The sequence below is a fragment of the Odocoileus virginianus genome, unplaced genomic scaffold (assembly GCF_023699985.2).
Source record: "Odocoileus virginianus isolate 20LAN1187 ecotype Illinois unplaced genomic scaffold, Ovbor_1.2 Unplaced_Contig_26, whole genome shotgun sequence".
In the NCBI taxonomy this organism is placed as follows: domain Eukaryota; kingdom Metazoa; phylum Chordata; class Mammalia; order Artiodactyla; family Cervidae; genus Odocoileus; species Odocoileus virginianus.
In genome coordinates this window covers 323813-344573 of record NW_027224343.1, presented here as the reverse complement: position 1 = coordinate 344573, position 20761 = coordinate 323813, and the positions used below count along the sequence as shown (strand labels likewise).

The 20761-nt window shown below is 46.5% G+C and overlaps 1 protein-coding gene across 1 annotated transcript in view; it reads right to left on the bottom strand.

The window, feature by feature from the left end:
• PHLPP1 (PH domain and leucine rich repeat protein phosphatase 1) overlaps positions 1-15883 on the bottom strand; it is a 214777-nt gene extending 198894 nt beyond the window's left edge. The window contains exon 1 of the mRNA XM_020905594.2: positions 14539-15883. Within this exon, the coding sequence (XP_020761253.2) occupies positions 14539-15652 (1114 nt within the window). The 5' untranslated portion in view covers positions 15653-15883. The remainder of the gene's footprint in view (positions 1-14538) is intronic.
• Between the last annotated feature and the right edge of the window lie 4878 nt (positions 15884-20761).

Sequence of the window (20761 nt, the reverse complement as noted above, 5' to 3'; positions counted from 1 at the left end):
TAAACAGGCATTCCTCGGAGCTGCTTCCACAGCCCTCTCCTCCCGCCGCCCATTTGACCGAGCAGTTTCATTCGACACAGGACGGTACCAACTACCTACACATGGCAATCCCCGAGCACTTCAGACACGCCTGAATGTCTTCCAGGTACCTTATATTTAACACAACCCAAATCGAATTCACCATCTCTCTCCTTCACCCTACAGCCAATTCCCTCTCCTCTCTTCTGGATGTTGGTGAGGGGACGGGAGTCACCCAAACCAGAGACCTCCCTGTGCCCCTGACCCAGGGTGAGAGGCCTGTGGCTCAGTTCAGGCGACACCCCGGCGCAGGACACAGCAGCACGTTCCCTACAAGAAGACATGCAGATGGTGCTAGGAGCAAACAACAAACCCTGCACTACTCTCTCTCCCCAACACACAATCATTCGGTAAGACCCTAGAATTCTACATTCCAAACAATTCCCACACCTGCAGTTCTTTCTGCTCTAATATTCAAAACCATCTCCCACCTGCCCCAGCTGCAGCCAAGCTGATTAACTCCCTGCCTGGTAAAAACCACACTGCACAAACCTCAAAAGGAGGTGACTCTCCATTGTAATCAATTCTTTTTCTCCTACTGGGCTGAACTCCTTGAGGCAAAATGCCTTCTTTGGAACTTAGCTTTAACAGAGTGCTTTAAGTGTTGACTAAATGCTGGAGAATTCTATGGACAGAGGAGCCTGGTGGGCTACAGTCCACGGGGTGGCAGCGAGTGGACAAGGCTGGCTGACTAACACATGCTAAACGCCCCGAGGCCGTCTCCCAGGCTCTGGTCTCCCTCCAGGCCTCCCTGCAACTGGCCGCCAGGTGAGGAAGGCCCTGCAGTTCCTGCAGTTCCATGCCCGAGACACAGCTCCCGGCCCCCCATCTCTGCGCTGTGCTCCCACGGCCCACCACGCCCTCACCTGGGGGGCCTTTCTCCAGTGGCCCAGCCTCCCTCCACCTCCCCCCACCCCGCCCAGTCCCCCGCTCACCCTCTAACACCCCCAGCCCCCCCCCCCCCCCAGCACACTTTCCTGCACGTCCCACCCTCCCACTGGGCCCTGGCTCCCACACGCCTGTTTCACGCAGGACTGGTCCCATTCACAGGAAGGGGTCCTCAGGAAGTCTTCCCGGAGCATTCCAGGGAGAATGGCTTTGTCTGGCTTCTGGGTCCCCTTGGCACTCACCAAAGCCTTCCTTAAGGCGGTTCAAGTTTTATTGGACTTGTTTATGCAAATTACATAATTGTTTATGCAAATTGTTTATGTCCCCCCATCCACACCCCAGACAGAAAAGCCTCAGCATTCAAACAAGGCATTCATCCTGAGAGCTTCAAAACTTTAACAGAAACACTCTTTTTAGACCTCTTCCCTTCCATCCAGGGCCACAGCCCCACCAGCATTTACTCTGAGTATGGAAAAGGAGCTCTTACCAGAAAACCAGGTAAATAAAAAAGGTTTGTATCATCTCCCTGAGAGTTACCATACATATGAAAAGCAGTAGAAAGCAAAATGACCCACTGAGATCTGGAAGCTGGGGGTGAGCCAAGTCCATTTGCCAGCTGAACACTTGACTACTGTCAGCTTCAAGTGTGTCACCATTTCAAACTCATCCTCAGCAAAATTCATCCTCAGCTGCAAAATATTTAAATACGAAGAGCAGGAGACACATTTTCATTCATTCTCATATCACCAACTCCCAACTAGAGTCCTAATCCTCCAGTTTGACGGAATTAATTAGTGAAACCCCCAGGCGACCTTTTGCTTCCTACTTTCAGGAACTGACCCACACCCTCTCATCAAAGGGCAAAGGCGTCACCTTTGCGCTTCTACGTCAGCTACTGGGCCCTGTGCATCTGCTCCCTCCCCTGCTCAGCGTCTCCGGGAACCACGCAGACTCCCACCGGCTTCCCTCCTCCACGGCCAATCTCTGCCACTCGCAACTCATCCAGCACTGGCACTTCTTAAACTGCACTGTGGAAATGCGTCGCCCGGGGAATTTTGTTAAAAGGCCGATTTTTCAGAAAGTCTGAGTGAGCCTGAGCGTCTGCATCCCCCCCCCCACCCCTCCCGGGAGATGCTGCCGCTGCTGCTCCGCAGCTCACACTCCAGGGGCACCACCTCCACCCGCAGCAAGCAGGCAACCAGCAGGAGCCAGATGCGTCGGTCCGGACTGGGGAAGTGCAGGCTTCTACACTAGCAAAGAGACTGGACTAGACACCCCTGGTCCCTTCCAGCGCTCTCATCCTAGGCTCTCCCTGGAATATCCAAGACGCTGTCACCCATTTTTCACCCGTGAAGCTTGGCAAAGCTAGTCCCTAGCAGGAATTATCAGTGATCATGTTCGCCAGATTCTGAATGATTAACAGTAACCATTTACAGACAACGCTGGTTTAGTCCAATATTACAAACGTTTCTAAAAGATAAAGAACATACTGTGCAAGGGGCTATATACAGTCTACTTATGAAAGTACCTTAAAGATAAATGATCACCACCATTTCCCTGTATCCATCAGTATTATCTAGAGATCAACCCTGCTTGGGTAATCTATCAGTTTCTCAGAACCATGAGGCTATTGACCGTTTTGTCTCGCTGGGGGCTAGGGTGGGAGACCTCATGAACACATATGGAAGTACGAAGCAACGTGAGTTCCCAATTCTCTATTAGCAGCTGCAAGTCAATCTGAGATTTAAAAACAAAAAACAAAAAACCAGCATTCCAAGTGTAGTGACTACAAGAGGATCCCTGCTCTCAGAAATGGGCCCTGATGTGGTATCTTCACAATGACATCACTCCTTTAGCAGTCCCAACACACAGGTTTATAAAACTTCTGTCATTGTGCATTTATCAATGTGTACCTGTGTATTTACCGCAAAGAATCTACCTGCCAGTGGTGCAGACTCGGGTTTGATCCCTGGGTGGGAAAGACCCCTGGAGAAGAGAATGGCAACCTACTCCAGTATTCTTGCCTGGAAAATCCCACAGACAGAGGAGCCTGGTGGGCAACGGTCCAAGGCGGTCACATAGAGTCGGACACGACTCAGCGACTGCATAACAACAACAATTTATCAGAGAGACAGTACTGCTCAGGTTTTGGTTAGAAACATCAAGCTCTTCTTAGGACTTAGTTACAAGTGAACCTGAAGCTCCAATACTGTGGCCACCTGGTGTGAAGAACTGGCTCATTTGAAAAGACCCTGATGCTGGGAAAGATTGAGGGCAGGAGGAGAAGGGACAACAGAGGATGAAATGGTTGGATGGCATCATTGACTCGATGGAAATGACTTTAAGCAAACTCCAGGAGTTGTTGATGGGACAGGGAGGCAGTCCATGGGGTCGCAAAGAGTCAGACACAACTGAGCGCTTGACCTGACTGACTGACAAGAGAATTTCAGTGTCTACAATCACAAGGGCTAATAGTAACTATTCCCCTTATAATTACACTGATGCCAACACTTCTGTTAACATCCCCCGTAAAAATCAGTTTGTCGGGTGTTGATACTCTTCTAATGAGTTAACTCAGGTCTCTAAAAACTTGTCACAGAGGACAGAAAGGTGCAACCAACAGTGGAAAACACAAACTGGCAGGGAATTAACCTGAATGTTGATGAGTCTGAATTACAAGTATTTTCATTTTAATCAGAAGCATGACTTATCTTAGTCAACCAGGATCTGCATAACTTTAAAAAAAACAACAGGGTGTTTATCATACTTTTAGAACATAAAAAAACAATAAAGATTCTTTCTAGTGTCATCATTCACATTACTATATGAGACAATGTTTCACAGAGACATTTTGTCTTCCACTTAAATTTGTAACAGGCCATTAGTGAAGACTTAATTTACCATTAAGTGCAGCACGGGTTTTACAGCCATGGATAGAACAGTTGTTTTTGCCTACGTGAACACTTAACAGTTGTGTTTCCTCCAAGTCCACTTAAGAAGTTTTAAAAAAATTCCTCCTCCAGTGACAATTCAGACAGTAGATGGGCAAAGCTAAGGATAATACCCTCAGGTTATGACCAACTCCACATCTTCCAAATTTTACATTAATATGGTTGGTCTACATGACATTAAACTAAAAGGAAGTATCTCATTGTGGAACATAAAGACAGCATCTCCCATAAACCTCATAAATCAGAAGAAAGCAAAACCCTCGCAGGCCTTACAGAAAGAAATAAGAGACAGACTTTCCAGAGTTCTGGAGGCCCCTGGCAGGCTTCAGGGCAACCTTGAGCATATGCATGTTTGCCTTTTCAAGAAAGCAAAATTAACATTTGCTTAACCCAGAACTTAGATCCTCACAAATGATGATACCAGGTGAAGCGCAAATGATGCAAATGGTTAAGTAAAAAGCTTGGTAAGTCTTAAAGAATCCATCTGGAATTACTAACCCTAAACTTAGTCCGATGAGACCTTGATCTACTAGTAACTGATGGTTACTTCTGCAAACAGTTCACGAGTCCAGAGTTATGGCAGAGTCTGCCCCCTCTGGTCCTTCACGACGGCTCAAGGGCCTCCTCGGGACACATAAGTGGGGTCAGGAGCCTGTCCATCCCTGTGACGACAGTCATGGGTGAACCACTGCCTCTATCAGAACATTTTCCACCTTTGTTTTCTAAACACTGGCTCACTTGTTTCCACAAACATGCCCTCAGATCTACAAGTATTTCAAGGGATCCTAGAAAATTAAAATTAGTTATCTGTGAATCAAAAATACATTTGACATGGTAGATACTCATAGTAGTTATGGGACTGAATGAATGAGTGAAAGTGTAGTCTGCCCTTGTCACTGAGCAATAAAATAGCCCATCTTCCTTAATGAGCCCTAATTACCTCTAATTAACACTTGTGGCAATTTACTAGTGCTAAAAACAACAGCACCAAACTAAATCTGTAGAACATCTCACAGTTTACAAAGCACTTCCACATCAAATCTGAACCTCAGGAAGGGCTCTGAGACAGATTTTTTTCACCACCTCTTCTCTCTCTCTAATAAATGAGGCTTAAGGAGATTAAAGGGTTCCTCGCAGGCCTTGCATTAAGAAAGGGGGCACCAGCGGTCAAGTCCAGCTCTTGGTTCCTCCATCAGGGCTCCTTCAGCCTCAGACCCAGGGCCTAGGTGATACCAGTCCTGCTGTCCTAGGTACTTGCTCTCACCCCATTTGATCTTAATGACCCCATGTGACTCAAGGTCATTACCTGCCTCCACAAAACAGGAAAGAGGGAGCCGGAGCTCCGGGGTCAGGGCCACGCTCAGAACGCAGGTCTCAGCTCCAACTGCTTCAGAGTGCATGCTCCCCAAATGCTGACCTGCTCCAACTGGCTCCCGAAGGTGGTTAAGGACAAGGTTTCCACAGTCAGCAAGTCAGGCTGTTACACACTAAGACATGTCTGACTCTTTGCGACTCTGACTCTGTAGCCCACCAGGCTCCTCTGTCCATGGGATTCTCCAGGCAAGAACACTGAGAGTGGGTCGCCATGCCCCCCTCCAGGAGATCTTCCCCACCCAGAGATCAAACCCGCGTCTCCTCTGTCTCACTGGCAGATGGGTTCTTTGCCACTAGCACCACCTGGGAAGCTGCTGGCTTGGCAAATCCAGAGTACTAAATCAACTGCTCCAGTAACTCGTCTACCTGTAACCCTCCGGGGGTAACACCATCTGCCTCGCCGGGTTGTTATGAGGATTAAATGAGCTCATATTTACAAAGCACTTAACAGTGCCTAGCACATCGTAAGAACGATACAAATGTCTATCAGTTAAAAACAAAAGACACAAACTGAGGGAAGGTGACAGTTTAAGTCACTAAAGAAATACTCGATTATCCAATAAAACGTTCGTTCCTACTTCCTCTCTTAAACAACATAGGCTGAAATAAAACTATAAAATACCACAGGAAAATGTGGGAAATTTATTTTAAATCTGCCCACCCCTCTTAAATCTTGGGATGAGGAGGCCTTCCTACTACGCATGACACAGAAGCCTGAACACCTAGAGGAAGACTGACACAAAAGTGCCAACAGATAAAGAAAAGAGTGACTTGCAAACCAAGGCTGTCTCCCAGCTACACCCCCCCGGAAACAGGTCTGTAAGTCAGGAGGAGCAACGCAGGCATCGAACACAACAGGGACAAGGAAAATGCCGGTCACAAGAGAAATAAGTCACCAACTAAAACATGGGGAAAAAGATCTACACGATTAAGAACTGCCATTTGTTAAACAGAGATTTCCCCCCCAAGACTACTTACTCCACCCACGCCCTTCAACCCACAATTATACCTACCACCTCCCATTACTTCCCCCCTCCACACTCAATGGAGAACATGTGTGCGTGTTATCATGTATACATGTGTGTAAGGAATAGTACACGTCTCCCCCAACTCCAGGGTGTTAACTTCTCCCCCAAGGAGAGACTCAGTTTATTACATAAACCTGCACATCAGCTCCCTCAGCCACATACCCTCTCAGAGACTATCCAGAGAAATGCCCCCCATTTTGGATTTAGAGGACACAGGCCAGACGCATGTGTTTTTACCTGTCGTACTTAAGTTCCCTCTCCAACAGTAAGAAAGGAACAGTCATCTCTGAGGAATTAACGAACTCCATAGATTGACTGCCATATAAAACTTGGGACTCAGGATAAACGAGTATCTATGTTCCTGGAGAAGGCAATGGCACCCCACTCCAGTACTCTTGCCTGAAAGATCCCACGGACGGAGGAGCCTGGTGGGCTGCAGTCCCTGGGGTCACGAAGAGTCAGACACGACTGAGCGACTTTACTTCCACTTTTCACTTTCCTGCATTGGAGAAGGAAATGGCAACCCACTGCAGTGTTCTTGCCTGGAGAACCCCAGGGACAGGGGAGCCTGGTGGGCTGCCGTCTGTGGGGTCGCGCAGAGTCGGTCACTTAGCAGCAGCGGGCTCCTACCTCCTACTTGAAGACAAGGGCTGGCAGGGAGCGGGCAACCCCACGCCGTCTGTTCCGTCACTGGTCCTGATCTACGCCAGAAAGGTATCTGCTTTGGCTGACAACCTCAGGCTGACTGTATTAGGTCCAAGGATGTTCCTTTCTCCATGACAAAAGGCAGGGGGTTCAGCTGTTTTTAATCCCACAAGACAGGTCTTAGAAAACAAAACAATGACAACATTTAGTCCTTCTAATCTGAAGAACAGACCTTCCAACGGAGCCCCAGGACGTTAGGAGCTGGAAGAGATCTTACACGTACTCTACCCCAAGCTCATCATTTTACTGAGGAGGAGCTCAGAGCCCAGAGCAGGTTAAAATGGTGGCCACAGGCACACAGAGCTTCCCCACTCCTTTCTTTAAACTACAGACCCCACATCAGGTCACAGTGGCCAAACGCCGAAGCCCTAAGATGTTGCCCCCATTCCAGTGCGAGCAGTGTCAGCCGCTCAGTCGTGTAGACTCTCTGCAACCCCACGAACTGTAGCCTGCCAAGCTCCTCTAGGCTCCTCCGGCCATGTGATTCTCCAGGCAGGAATACTGGAGTGGGTAGCCATTCCCCTCTCCAGGGGATCTTGCCAAGCCAGAGATTGAACCTGGGGCTCCCACACTGCAGGCAGACTCTTACCATCTGAGCCACCGGGGAAGCCCGCCCCCACTTACCAGGGAAGCCCGTTATAGCCAAAAAGCTCTCCCAGTATATGATGAGAAACAAAGAAAGAATTCCTTAAGTATGTATTTCTCATACATGACAATAAGAGTCAAAAACTGATTCTGTGCATAAAATCGCACTCTTTGGACCATGTGTCAGGAGTGAGCTGACTGTAAAACCCAGACAAGTATTAAACAGGCAGTGGAAACAAGTACAGTTCGTAGTTTCTCTCGCTGTACTTAAAAGCATGCCTGGTATCTGAAAGAAAACGCAAACATTCTAACATATTACTAATGGAGGTAGACACATGAAAAAATACACTCTCCACCTGCTCTTCATCAGATGTACACGCCAGCAGAACTAGACACCAACAAGCACAAAATTCTTCCTGCTTGAAAAGAATGTGGGGCGGGGGAGGGAGACAAAAATCAACCAATTCAAATTATCTCAAAGTTCTAGATTTTTTTTCCCAATCATTATTGACATGGTCCAAAACAAAATTATTTCAAATTTTATTCAATTATCAACCAAATGCTTTCACGTAACTGGAAAGGAGACTAATTTACTTCTAACAAGCTTCCTTTCAGAAAATACATGTCAGAAATTCTGATCTGGGGAGACTTCCTTGGTGATCCCGTGGTTAAGAACCTGCTCTGCAATATAGCGGACAGGGGTTTGATCCCCGGGAGGGAACTAAGATCCCACATGCCACGGGGCAGCTCAGCCCGCAAGCCAAACAAAAGATTTCACATGATGTGAGAAACATCTCCTGTGCCACAACGAAGGCCTGACGCCGTCAAACAAACAGCTTTCGAAATTCTGGATTTTTTTGTGTTTTGCTAAAGTATCGACATCTATAAACTTAAAAATATGTATAATGTATAACCAAAATATTTCACTCCAATAAAACTTCTAAGTCCCAAACTCTCAGGGCACTGGACTTATACCTTAGCAAGACCCTTTATTATTAATACAGATTACAATGTATTAAAGCAATCTCAAGTGTAAAAATACAACAGGGAAACATTTCAGCATTAATGTGGCATTAGGGATGGTTATGCTTTGCTTCATTTAACATACTAAAAGGCATACCAGGCATACATTTTATATATATATAAAAGAAAACCATTCCACCTCTAAACTGACATGTAATTACCCTTCAGTAATCCAGTAACCATTACTATTTTTGATTCTAAAGTACAATTATCACGTAACTTGAAAGAGCTGCTATTTCATAGTTAACCAAATATCCTAATGTTCTTTAATCAAACTACCATTAAAGTCTATTTTTTCCAGGCCCTGGAATTTCAATTTAAGAAAAATTTCCAAAGCCTAGAGAGGAAGTTTCATAACAACCAGTCACACAGACTTAGGTTATAAGCAGCTAATACATCTAAAGAATCCATACGGTCAATGTCCTTTGGTTTTATTTTAACTCTACTATCTTTAGAAAACCAAAGGAAAGTATAAAAAGACTCTGCCCAAGAAGCAGAAGGACCGGAAGCCAGACTCAAAACCTCTTGTCACCAGTGTTGTCCCTGAAGCCTGGGGTAGAGGAGGTTTTAGAAGGTGAGACTTTCAGGGGTTATTAAAAAAAAAAAAAAAGGCTTCATTTACCCAGACGATTTTGGACGTTTTAATAACATTTCTTTCTCTTTTTCAAAATGCCAGCATCTTTAAAGAAAAGGCTTTTCTATTGAGTGGCTTCAGGATCTCACAACTGTCACAGCACAATTAAACCTTCTCCTGTCCAGGTAGATTCAACTGTATTCAACTCTGGCACACAATCAAATCATTAAATCTGAGACGCCTCATTGGATAGATGCCTCATTAAATTCATCTCAAAGCTGAAGTAAGAGATGCCTGTGAAAAGGAGGTGGGCACACCTGCTAACTCTTAAGAAAACTTCGAGAGAGAATCTCAAAATCCACATACAGCTTCATTCACGTGAAGGTATTAACAGAACCACATGTACAATCTCCTACCCTGGGGGGGGTAGGTAGGGGTGTGTGGGTGTGTCCTAGGAGAGGGCTGTGTCCTGGGAGAGGGGGTGGGGTGTGTCCTGGAGAGATGTGTGTGTGTATTTAACATAACCCCTGGGTAACAGGCCAAAGATTCAGGACACACACCATCAGCTGCTTCACAAAATTCCACAGATTCAACTCAACAAATGTTTAAACTAAAGTGCCAAGTATTATACGAGCCTTGGATCATACACAACCTCAATAAATGCTATGTTACCAAGAAATCAAATTCAGCATTCTATAAAGAAAGAGAACAAGAAAATAAAACACCTTACACTTTAAAAAATAAGAATCTTGGGATAACCAATCATTTAACAATGTTACAGATACAAAAAAGAAACTTCATAAACTTATTTACACTCATCTCCTTTCCTTACAATTATTTCAATGAGTGTTAAAAAAAAAAAACACACCATTTTAGAAATAACCATGAAATTTAGGGAGAGTACTTACTCTCTAGCCCTATATAATATAGAAATTACAAAAACTGAACAACATAGTGACATTCATAAAGCACTATTGATCACTAAAGTACAAATAAGTTTACCTCAAATAAAAGATTTGTGCAAATCTTTCATGATAGCTATTTTTGATACTCACAAGTAAAGCTATGTTTTAATAGAACTGAAGTTAAAAAAAAAAAAAAAAGAACTGAAGTGTCACACCGCCATCTTCAAAACTTATCCACTTTTCATGAAGATCAAGTGCTAATACTCTGTAGCCAGTGACAATTTTACGGTTTAACAACTGAGGCATGCTCAAGCAAGAAAATAAAGAATCATTAGGTGAGCTGTATTTCACACCAACTTGAATGTATGTATGACTATGTGCCACCAGGACACTTGGAACACTTTCATACTGTTTCTGTATCGTCCCCTTATTATCCAGTCTTGCTTCTTCATGTTAAAGGCAGCATGATGAAAATAGAATCGTCCACATTTTACAAGGAATACCACTTGGGACTAGAGGATAATATCACCTCATTACCAGCAAAAATAGCGTATTTCCTGAATGCTTTTAACCAAGTTAAAAATCCAAACATAAAGAGATCCGGCATCGATTCGTGGAAAGTGACATGAACTGTAAGACAGAATGGGCATGCTCTCTTAGCTCTGCCAAGAACTGAAAAACCAGAAGCAAGAATCTGAACTCTTTACACATCAGCTTCTCAGTCTGAAAAGAGGACTGACGCTGACTCCTCCCTAACGTTTCTGGAAGGACACAAGACAATTCATGTGAAAGCTCTTCTAAGATTTTTGAAGATAATAAACCCAACATATTAATAGACATTATCAAACCACAGTTAACGAAGGACAAGACAGCATGCACTTTACGTCAAAGACAAGTATAAAGTATAAATGTGAAAAAACAAAAATAAAGTTAAACCCTTTGTTCTTAAAAGGAGTGCTGAAGCACACACTGGTGTCACATGTTCATACCATGCTACTCAATGCTGCTGTAATTATTGTAACAAGACACTGCTCGTCAATATTACAGCACAATGCTGAACCACCCCTTCTTGATTTCCACAGAGGAAACCATGTAAGGTTTGATCATCCCCAGAAAAGGAAAGGAAGGAAAATAAGAGCGGGTGAGGCGTCCCTTTTCCACAGCAACCCCAGAAAGTCACACGTAAAAACGTCTGGTCCAAGGTTCACCGGCCACAGCGGGTGTGCTCTCTGCTCCGTCAACATCCTCTCCCCGTCACAACTGCAGCTGAAAGGGCGAGACGACTAAATCTAAAAGGCAGAAGAGAGTCAAAAACATAAAAAAAATACCCTGTAACACTGCCCTTGATCACTGACTCAGGTGCCCCCAGGGAGTCCAAAACAGACTGATTACTGATGTTGAGCAACATAAATTCTTGAATTTTTTTTTTCCCACTTAAAATTACTCTCTTTCAGGTAAAATTTAAGATAGCAAATCTTAAAAGGAAATTAAATGTTAATGTATCTAACAGACCTAATACTTCATACAAGTTGTTTCGGATAAAGCCACAATTAATTTTTTTCTTATTTTAAGTCAGCTAAAAGCATGGCTGCTTGAGAAGCAGTAACGATTTTCAAACTAAAGTTTCTATCACAGCTCTGCAATCACAAAGAGCCCTGAGTCCAAAGCCTTTCAGTTCATTAAAGACTTTCATTTTACTTTGCCTAAATAAATATTTAAATATTCAAAGCAACCACAAATGGCTTCCAAAGCCTATTTGAGAATCACCTGGGCCAGGTCATAAACACTAAGATTTAACTGAAAGGTGACCTCAAGAGAATGAAGTTCTCCCTCGACAAGAAGTTCTCAAAAAAGGCAACTGATAAATAGACAAGCTATATAAACAACAGGTAGTGAGCTCAATTTAAATACAGGAAAACATTCAAAAGCCTTCAAAGGCAACTTCCTAGTCTATCCTTAACTCCAACTACACATATAAACAAAGTGATACGAAGCAACAAATTTAAAAGTTACATGTAAAATTCTAAAAACAAATGTGGTACAAAACACCCACTCAAAGGGTCTGGTGTAAAACAATTGTCAATTCTCTTCTTCTTGAGGAAAAGAATTACTACATAACACTTTCTTGTTGGGTGTCCTACATTCCAAAGGGGTAATTTCTGGGAATCTCCTCCCAGCTTAATGCAAACCTCCATGACATGTGAAGTCTTGATAATGTTCCTGTGATAAGCAAGACCACCTTATAACAAAGCCCTTTTGTTCACCAACAACTACACTTCCTTGCAAACCTTCAGGTGGACTCATGATATGGTAAATTTTGTTCTATGGTAAATGAATAGCAACAGAGATGTTTGATATATTAACTTTGGATTAAAATAAACTCAATTTTGTATAAAATGTGCAATTAGACATCTTGATAACAATCAGGCACCTTCCTTCTAGGACTCCTGTATACAGGCTTCATATTCAAGAATAGGCTGGATGCTGTGTGTGGTTTCCCCATTTTATTAGTTACCTTTACAAGCGTGTACACAGAGGGGTATATGTATTTACCCTGTGCATACTACAGCAAAGCAAGTAAGTTTAGAGTGAAGTAACAATGACTGCTTTTCATGAACAACAGAACAAAAAGATTAAAATGAGCACACCAGAAATTTGAGATTTAACCAGAAAGATAATCTGTCAACTTTACATGGAGATAAGTTTAAAAACAAAAAGCAAACAAATAAACCTATATATCATCCACTGAGAACATTTTAGACACACTTGAAGAGACAACCAAGGGGAATCAAAGATTTAAATGCCATGACTAGGACACCTAAAACCCTTCCCATGGACTTTTATCATGACCAGCAATTTGGTCATGAGGAAAATGAGGCATGCGGAGATCTCTCCATGCAAAATATGTTCAGTATGTTCAAAATATGCTTAACACAGACCGTGCTTCTTTATACACACACACACACACACACACACACAGAGGCATTTACCATTCTCGTGTTAACAAAATATCATTCCAAGCATGATTACCATTTAATGCTTCCATAAAATAACAGTATTTTATAAATCACATGAGGCACAAGAGAGGAGAATATAATTGTTGCTCCTGCATTAATTAAAATTAAAAAATCACCTATTTTCTAGACCATAAACTTTTAAAGACTTGTCATCCGGTTGGGACATTATCTTCAGGTACTGCAAATGCTATTCTATTACAATACAGTTTTCTTTATGAGGCCAAATTCCATCAGAAATCCACTTAAATTAATTAAACATAAAGGAACATCTCACCAGGAATGCTACCAGTCTTGCATATATCAATGTAGGAGTAAAGAGCTCTTCATTCAGACTGACTAAACTGCTACTAGAACACAGGTGTGGACCAAAAATATTAAATTGGAAAGAATGGCTACAGATGAATGCAATTACAAGTGTGATTCTCTTTCCACCACCACCTACAACCTAAGTGGAGAAATAATTTACTACTTTAGTAAATTTGGGAAAGAATGTAACTCCTAATTTAACTATTACACTAACCTTGTTTTAAAATAAAATTCCTTACCACTAAAACATAATTCTTCAAACCAGCAGAGGAAAAGGACATAAAGAACTTATTAGCTCAAATATACAGCCAGGACCCATAGCTCCCTAATTTAGCACCAGACAAGTCTTTAAAAGAGAAATTCTAGTCACCCATGGTCAAGAACTTGATCTAATGCATCAATTCGATCCCAATGAAAAAATTTAAGATCTTTAATCTAAAAATGAAAAACGGATGCAGAGGATTTTAGCTCACACTCAGTGAGAAACGGCAATCACTTAAAGTCCTACTGTGATCCCTATGTATCCCTACTGGAAGACACATTGTCAGTTCTGGCTATAAAGGTTAGAGGGGAGAAACCAAGAGAAAGAAACAGGCAAAACCACTTCTGATGAAGAAGTACACTTGCAGGGGAGACTGAAATAAAGCCAAGAAGCGCTAAGGAAAAGTATCACTAAAGAGGATCGTGGCTGCCGGGTTCCATCGAGGACTAAGTAGGCAAAGGACAGGACGGAGAGCAGGAGGAGGTCACCGGCCGACCCTGACTGAGCTCAGCGCGGGCGCCGCCAGCCGCGCCCGGTCGGCCGCAGCCCGGGCGCTCCCCAACGTTTCCCGCTGTCCTTTTCCTCTGCTGGTTTCACGGCACACGAAGTTGCCCTGAAGCCTCAAAAGGCTGCAAACCCCACGGCCCGAGACCCGCAGGCGGCACCGTCACGGTAGGGCTACAGGGCCCCTCTCAGGAGCGTGAGCACCCGGGGCCCCGCCGCCGCCCCCGCGCCCGCGGCGGGAAGCGCTCAGCTCGGTCCCAGCCGCCATCCGCGCGAGCGGAGAAGGGCTAACAGAGCTCCGAGGGCGCGCGCGGCACGGGCGCAGGTGACCGCCTTACCTGCGTAGAAGCGGATGAGGCAGCCGACCTCCGAGTCCAGGCCCTCCTCCTGCACCCTCCACAGCGCCCCGAAGCCCAGCTGGAAGAGGTAGTCGTTCTGGATCTGCAGCGGCTTCTCGTCCGCCTCCAGGCGCCGCGCGGTCTCCCCGTGCAGCTGCACGTACAGGGTGGGCGGCGGGGGCGCCTTCTCCGCGGCCGCCGCGTCCCCGCCCGGGCTCTCCTCCGCCGGCCGATCGCGGGCGGCGCCGCCCGGGCCCTCGAAGTCCCTCGGGGCCGTCGGCGGAGGCGGAGAGGCGGCCGGGGAGAGCGGCCAGGCATCCGAAGAGCGGCCGCGCAGGCGGGGCTGGCCCGGGTCAGCCTCGAGCTCCTCGGACGACGACGAGCAGTAGGGGTCCGGCCGGCCCGACGCGCCCTCGGCGCCGGGGCTCGGCCTGGGGCTCTCGGGCTCGGGGGCCGGGCACGCGCCGTCCGGGGCCCGCGGAGCGCCCGGGCTGCAGCCCGCGGGCGCCGGGCCGGCGCGGGAGGCTCGGCGCGGCGGCGGCCCCCCGACGGCGGCCAGCGCGGCCCTCCCGGGCGGCGGCCCCGCGGGGCCCCGGCCTGGCACCTTCAGCACGCCGCCGGCCCTGGGACCCGCCTGCAGCAGGCGGGCGGCCACCTCGCCGGCCGTGGTGTCCAGTGTGCAGAGCACCGGGCGCAGGCGGCTGGCGGCCGGGTGGCGGTCGAGGACGTGCACGCAGCCGCGCTGGAGCTGGTGCCGCACCCAGTCCCGGTCCGACGGCTGCAGCGGCAGCATCTGCCGGGGCCGCGGGAGCAGCGCCCGGCGGTCCAGGCTCCGCGAGCACGGCGGCGCCGCGGCCGGGCCGGGGGCGGGGAGGCCGGCGGGGCGCGGGGCGGCGGCGGCGGACGCGTTCCTCTTCAGCCGGCCTCTCCTCAGCAGCAGCGAGCTGGCGCCGGGCCCCAGAGCGGCCCCGCCAGCGGCGGGCAGGGGCGCCGGGCCGCGCCGCCGCCTACGAGCCGCGCCTCCAGCCCGGCCCGGCGCCGCGGTCAGCGTGGACCCGGGGCCGCCCGCCGCGGCCCGGCCCTCCGCGCGGGTCTCCGCGGCCGCGGGCTCCATGGCGGCGGGGCTTGGCGCGGCCCCGGCTCGGGGGGCGGCGGGCGCACAGCGAGCGGGGGGCGGCGGCGCCGCCAGTGGCGTTCGCGCGGCCGTTCCAGGCGATTATGTGGCGGCTCGGAGCGCTCCGTCGGCGTCTCGGTGTTCCATCCCGCGCGCCCGCCCGGCCGCCACCGCCCCCCGCCCGCCCCTAGCCTCTCGCTGCCGAGCCAGCAGCCAAGCCGGCCTCATTGAATATTAATCGCGCGCTGGTGGAGCCGGGCGGGAGGCCGGCGGGCGGCGCGCCTCATGAATATGCATCGTCCGCGTGACGGCAACCCCGCGGGCAGGCGCGCGGGGCGGGGCCTCGGGGTAAACAAGCGTGACGGCGTCGGGGGGCGGGGCCGTGCTTCCAGGCCCGGGGGCTTCCTGCGCGGGTCCGAGAGGGAGGCGGCCGGGAGATGAGAGGCGCGCGATGCCGCCTGGGAGCTGTAGTTCCAGGCCGCTGCCGGGAGCCCCCGAGAAGACCGTGGCGAACTACAAGTCCCAGAGATCTTCCAGGGCCGTCCCGCCGTGCGGCCCGCCGCGGGCCCCGGACAGTGGGTCTGGTGCCCTCTGCTGTTGGAGTCTGTGCTCGGGGATGTTCCGTTAGTGAACTTGTAGTTACTCGCTCGTTCCTGCTCCCAGAGGCTTTCCTTTTCCCCGCTGGTTGAGACTGGGCTCAAACAGACTCCAGAAAGCACGAAGGTCCGGGCGCCCGGTCTTCCCCTCACCACAGCTGAACTCGCCCGGAGGCAGTCGTGCCGCGGCAGCTCCTGTGTGAGGAGAAAGGACGAGGACCGGGCCCTGGTTTCTCCCTGCTCAGCTTGAGATCCAAAAGGACTGAGGATACAGAAAGCGATGGGAAGCAGAGGAAACGCTGGAGCGGAGACACGTGGGACAGAAGATAGGGCCCTGTGTTCTCTCTAAACGTCTTCCCTTGGTTTTTCCTTCAATATTCAGGAAGAAATTATATCCTGCGACCACAATGTTAGTCGTGGCGTAAAAAGTTGTACTTTCTTGTCGCTTATAACAATATTGTAGGCTGGATTAGAGCAATTTACTATTTAAAAGAATTTAGTAAACCTTTTTAATTGAACTACCATTCCTCCGTATTGTTTCATAAATTGGATTTTTACATGCAAGACTTATGCAGCTGCAAACAATCCTGGGCCTGTTTAACATCAATAAAGTTACTAAACCTGGGGGTGAATTGCGGGTAGGGGGTTTGAGGAAAGAGGAAGGAGAGAGAAACAGGGAAGAAAAAAGAGAGAAACTGGAACTTGTAGCTGAAATAATAGAAAAATAAGGGCAGAGAAAGTTGTACTTGGGCTATCTACACAGTTTCACCGAAAAGTAGAAGTTACAGGACAAAAAAAAAATTATCTTGATTCTTGAAATTAGATAACTTGAAAATTCTTGAAAGTTGACGACTTTTTATACTTTTCTTTTGAATTATTACCTCTTGGTCTCATGAAACATGTTTATACTATTTCAATTCAATCAACAGTTCAGAGTTACTTTTTTTAAATTAGGGAGAATGCAAATTTTTCCAAGAGACATAAGATACAATTAATTAAACAAACAATTATAAACATATACCAAGCAGTCTGTTACAGCAGTGGAATATCAGACACTGTCCTTGCCTTTACAGAGTTTATAGTTTAGAAACAAAGAGGTTCAACACATGAGGGATGTGGAAGAGGGGGAAGCACCAGGTGTCATGGGAAGAAATAAAAATAAGGGAACTGACCTAGTCTAAGGAGTCCTACTAGAACTGTACATGGAACCACAGACTGGTTCCAAATAGGAAAAAGAGAACGTCAAGGCTGTATGTTGTCACCCTGCTTATTTAACTTCTATGCAGAGTACATCATGAGAAACGCTGGGCTGGAAGAAGCACAAGCTGGAATCAAGATTGTCGTGAGAAATATCAATAACCTCAGATATGCAGATCACACCACCCTTATGGCAGAAAGTGAAGAATTTAAGAGCCTCTTGATGAAAGTGAAAGAGGAAAGTGAAAAAGTTGGCTTAAAGCTCAACATTCAGAAAACTAAGATCATGGCATCTGGTCCCATCACCTCATGGGAAATAGATGGGGAGAACAGTGGAAACAGTGTCAGACTTTATTTTTTGGGGCTCCAAAATCACTGCAGATGGTGACTGCAGCCATGAAATTAAAAGACGCTTACTCCTTGGAAGGAGTTATGACCAACCTAGATAGCGTATTAAAAAGCAGAGACATTGCTTTGCCGACAAAGGTCTGTCTGGTCAAGGCTATGGTTTTTCCAGTGGTCGTGTATGGATGTGAGAGTTGGACTGTGAAGAAAGCTGAGTGCCGAAAAATTGATGCTTTTGAACTGTGGTGTTGGAGAAGACTCTTGAGAGTCCCTTGGACTGCAAGGAAATCCAACCAGTCCATCCTAAAGGAGATCAGTCCTTTGTGTTCATTTTGAAGGACTGATGCTGAAGCTGAAACCCCAGTACTTTGGCTACTGCATGCGAAGAGCTGACTCACTGGAAAAGACCCTGATGCTGGGAGGGATTGGGGGCAGGAGGAGAAGGGGACGGCAGAGGATGAGATGTCTGGATGGCATCACCGACTCGATGGGCATGAGTTTGAATAAACTCTGGGAGTTTGTGATGGACAGTGAGGCCTGGCATGCTGCGATTCATGGGGTCGCAAAGAGTCAGACACGACTTAGCGACTGAACTGAACTGAAGGAGTCCAACAATACAGACCTCACTTTGGACTAAATTTTCAGAAACAAATTAAACTGAGTTAAACTTTAAAAACACGTTAAATTTCAGTACTAAAACATGGACTATTTACATTTCTTTATATTTTTTAGTTCCTTCATGGATTCCTATAAACCTCTTTAACTTTTTGTATATTAAGAAATATATATTAACTCTCACATATCTGCTCTCTAGAGTTATTTTTATGTGGGTAAGGTAATAAACTCAAGGGGAGTTCGTTCCAGTCAGAGACACGGTCACCCCTGGCCCAGAGTCCGCGTGTGTGCTCTCCGGGGTTACCGGGCTGTCCTTAATCAGCTCTGGGCCCTGTGCAGCTTCAGAGTCACCACCACTCCGCCTTTCTGTCCTCTAGGAACTGTGTGTACCCCTTGAAGGTATGTGTAACCAAAAACTTCCCCGGAAAAAATTAAAGAAAAAGCATCAGCCAGAGAATTGAGTATGCAAAGCACTGGAGCAGGGAGAGGTGGGAAAGGCTTCTTACCTCCCTGCCAGACGTGGTGTGAAGGGTTACTAACAGTGGGAGGAGATGCGGGCGGTGAATTACGGTCACGTTTCTCAAGGCGGAGAAAAAGGAAGTCCAGTCCAGCCTCAAAGACTGGATCCTTTTTGTTCTTTTGATGGAGGGAGGGAGAATGAAGGATATAAGTTTTATGTAGAGAAACTATTTCAGGCATAGTGTGTATAATCTACAAGACATCATATCCCATTGTATCCAAAAGCATAAAAATCAGAGGGGAGAGCAGAAGGACAAGGGCCCACAGTGTGACCCATCCCTGGATCTTGGGGTCCTCAACCTCCGGGGTCTGATGCCTGATGATCTAAGGTGGAGCTAGTTAATAATAACATTAGAAATAAAGTGCACAGTAAATGTAATATGCTTGAATCATCCCGAATCTACCCCCGTACCCCTGCCCCAGTTCATGAAAAAACTGTCTTCCATGAAACCCATTCCTGGTGCCAAAAAAGTTGGGGACCGCTACCTGGTTCCACTTCCAAACCTTCAATAAAGCGACTGAACTTGCGGGTGAGAGGACAGAGAGAGAAAGAAATAGGAGTTCATAAAGCATAGACGGTCCTCTGAACACCAGACCAACTGGAACCTCAGAGTTATAATATGACAGTGATAATGACAATGAAACTTGGAGTTTGCTAATATCACAGAACATGCCCCAGAACATATGAGCCAAGCCACGCTCTCCAATTTCTCTGAATGAGGAAAGGATTTCAGTGGAGAACAAATGTTTTCCAGACACCCATGAAATCTCAGCTTTTCCTACTTAAAAAGTAGAATGGGGACTAGGACAGTATCTTGAAACCACGGTAACTCAAAAATGCTTCCCAACCCTCTAAAATGTTCCACATGTACAATCTAATACCACAGTTGTAACTAGCCACACTTTCCAAAGAATCATATCTTCCAATGTGAAAAGATAATCCCCCAAAGAAACAACAGATGTAAAAGTTGCAAACCCTGATGCCAACTTGTTAAAATATTTTCACAGCTAAATATAGAAAAAGAGAATGTAATTTTCAATTTACTGCTACAGTTTATTTTATGCTGTGTGATTGATAACTGACTTGCTGTGTTTTGCATCGAGGTTAATCCTGTTTGCATCCTTAGATCCAAGATAAAAAGAAACCATCTTTGGAATTTTTTTCTAATATAAGCAGTTGGAATCTTAATGGAGGCATGAATTGATAGAGGATGGTTTCAGTCTGAATTGTAAAGTTCTCAGCTATGTTTAGAAATAAACTCAGAAAGATGCAACATACCATGTAATACATTTAGTTAGTACATGATGGTCAGGAATTAATTATAGTTGCACATTTTTATATCCTTTGAGCTACTAGTGGTTAGCTGTCCCTAAATTGCTCACTATTTACTCATTCTCTTTTACTACGATAGCAAATAACTACTCAGTGCACTAAATGGGCCCAGGGTGGCCAACCTGAGTTAACACGTTCCCTGCTCACTGGAAGGGTGACATCTTCCAGCTCTCTAAGGCTTCACCCATGCCTCACAGACTTACCATGTGAACTCTATCAAGATTGCCCCTGGCATCTTAGGTAGTCTACTTTATACATACGGCCTGATAACTTTTCAGTCCTTTGTGCACACTTTTTTGTCCCCTAATTCTTAGTCTCTTTCTCATTCCTCACATCTTGCCTCACAGACATAAATGAGATATGTTTCTTGTCACAACAATGAAGTATTAGAGAAAAAAATTGAAGCCATGGAATCCCACCACTTCCGGTAACAATATAAATTACCTGGGACATTCATTCAACAAATATTTATTAAGCTTTTAAATGTAGGCATCATTTATGCCC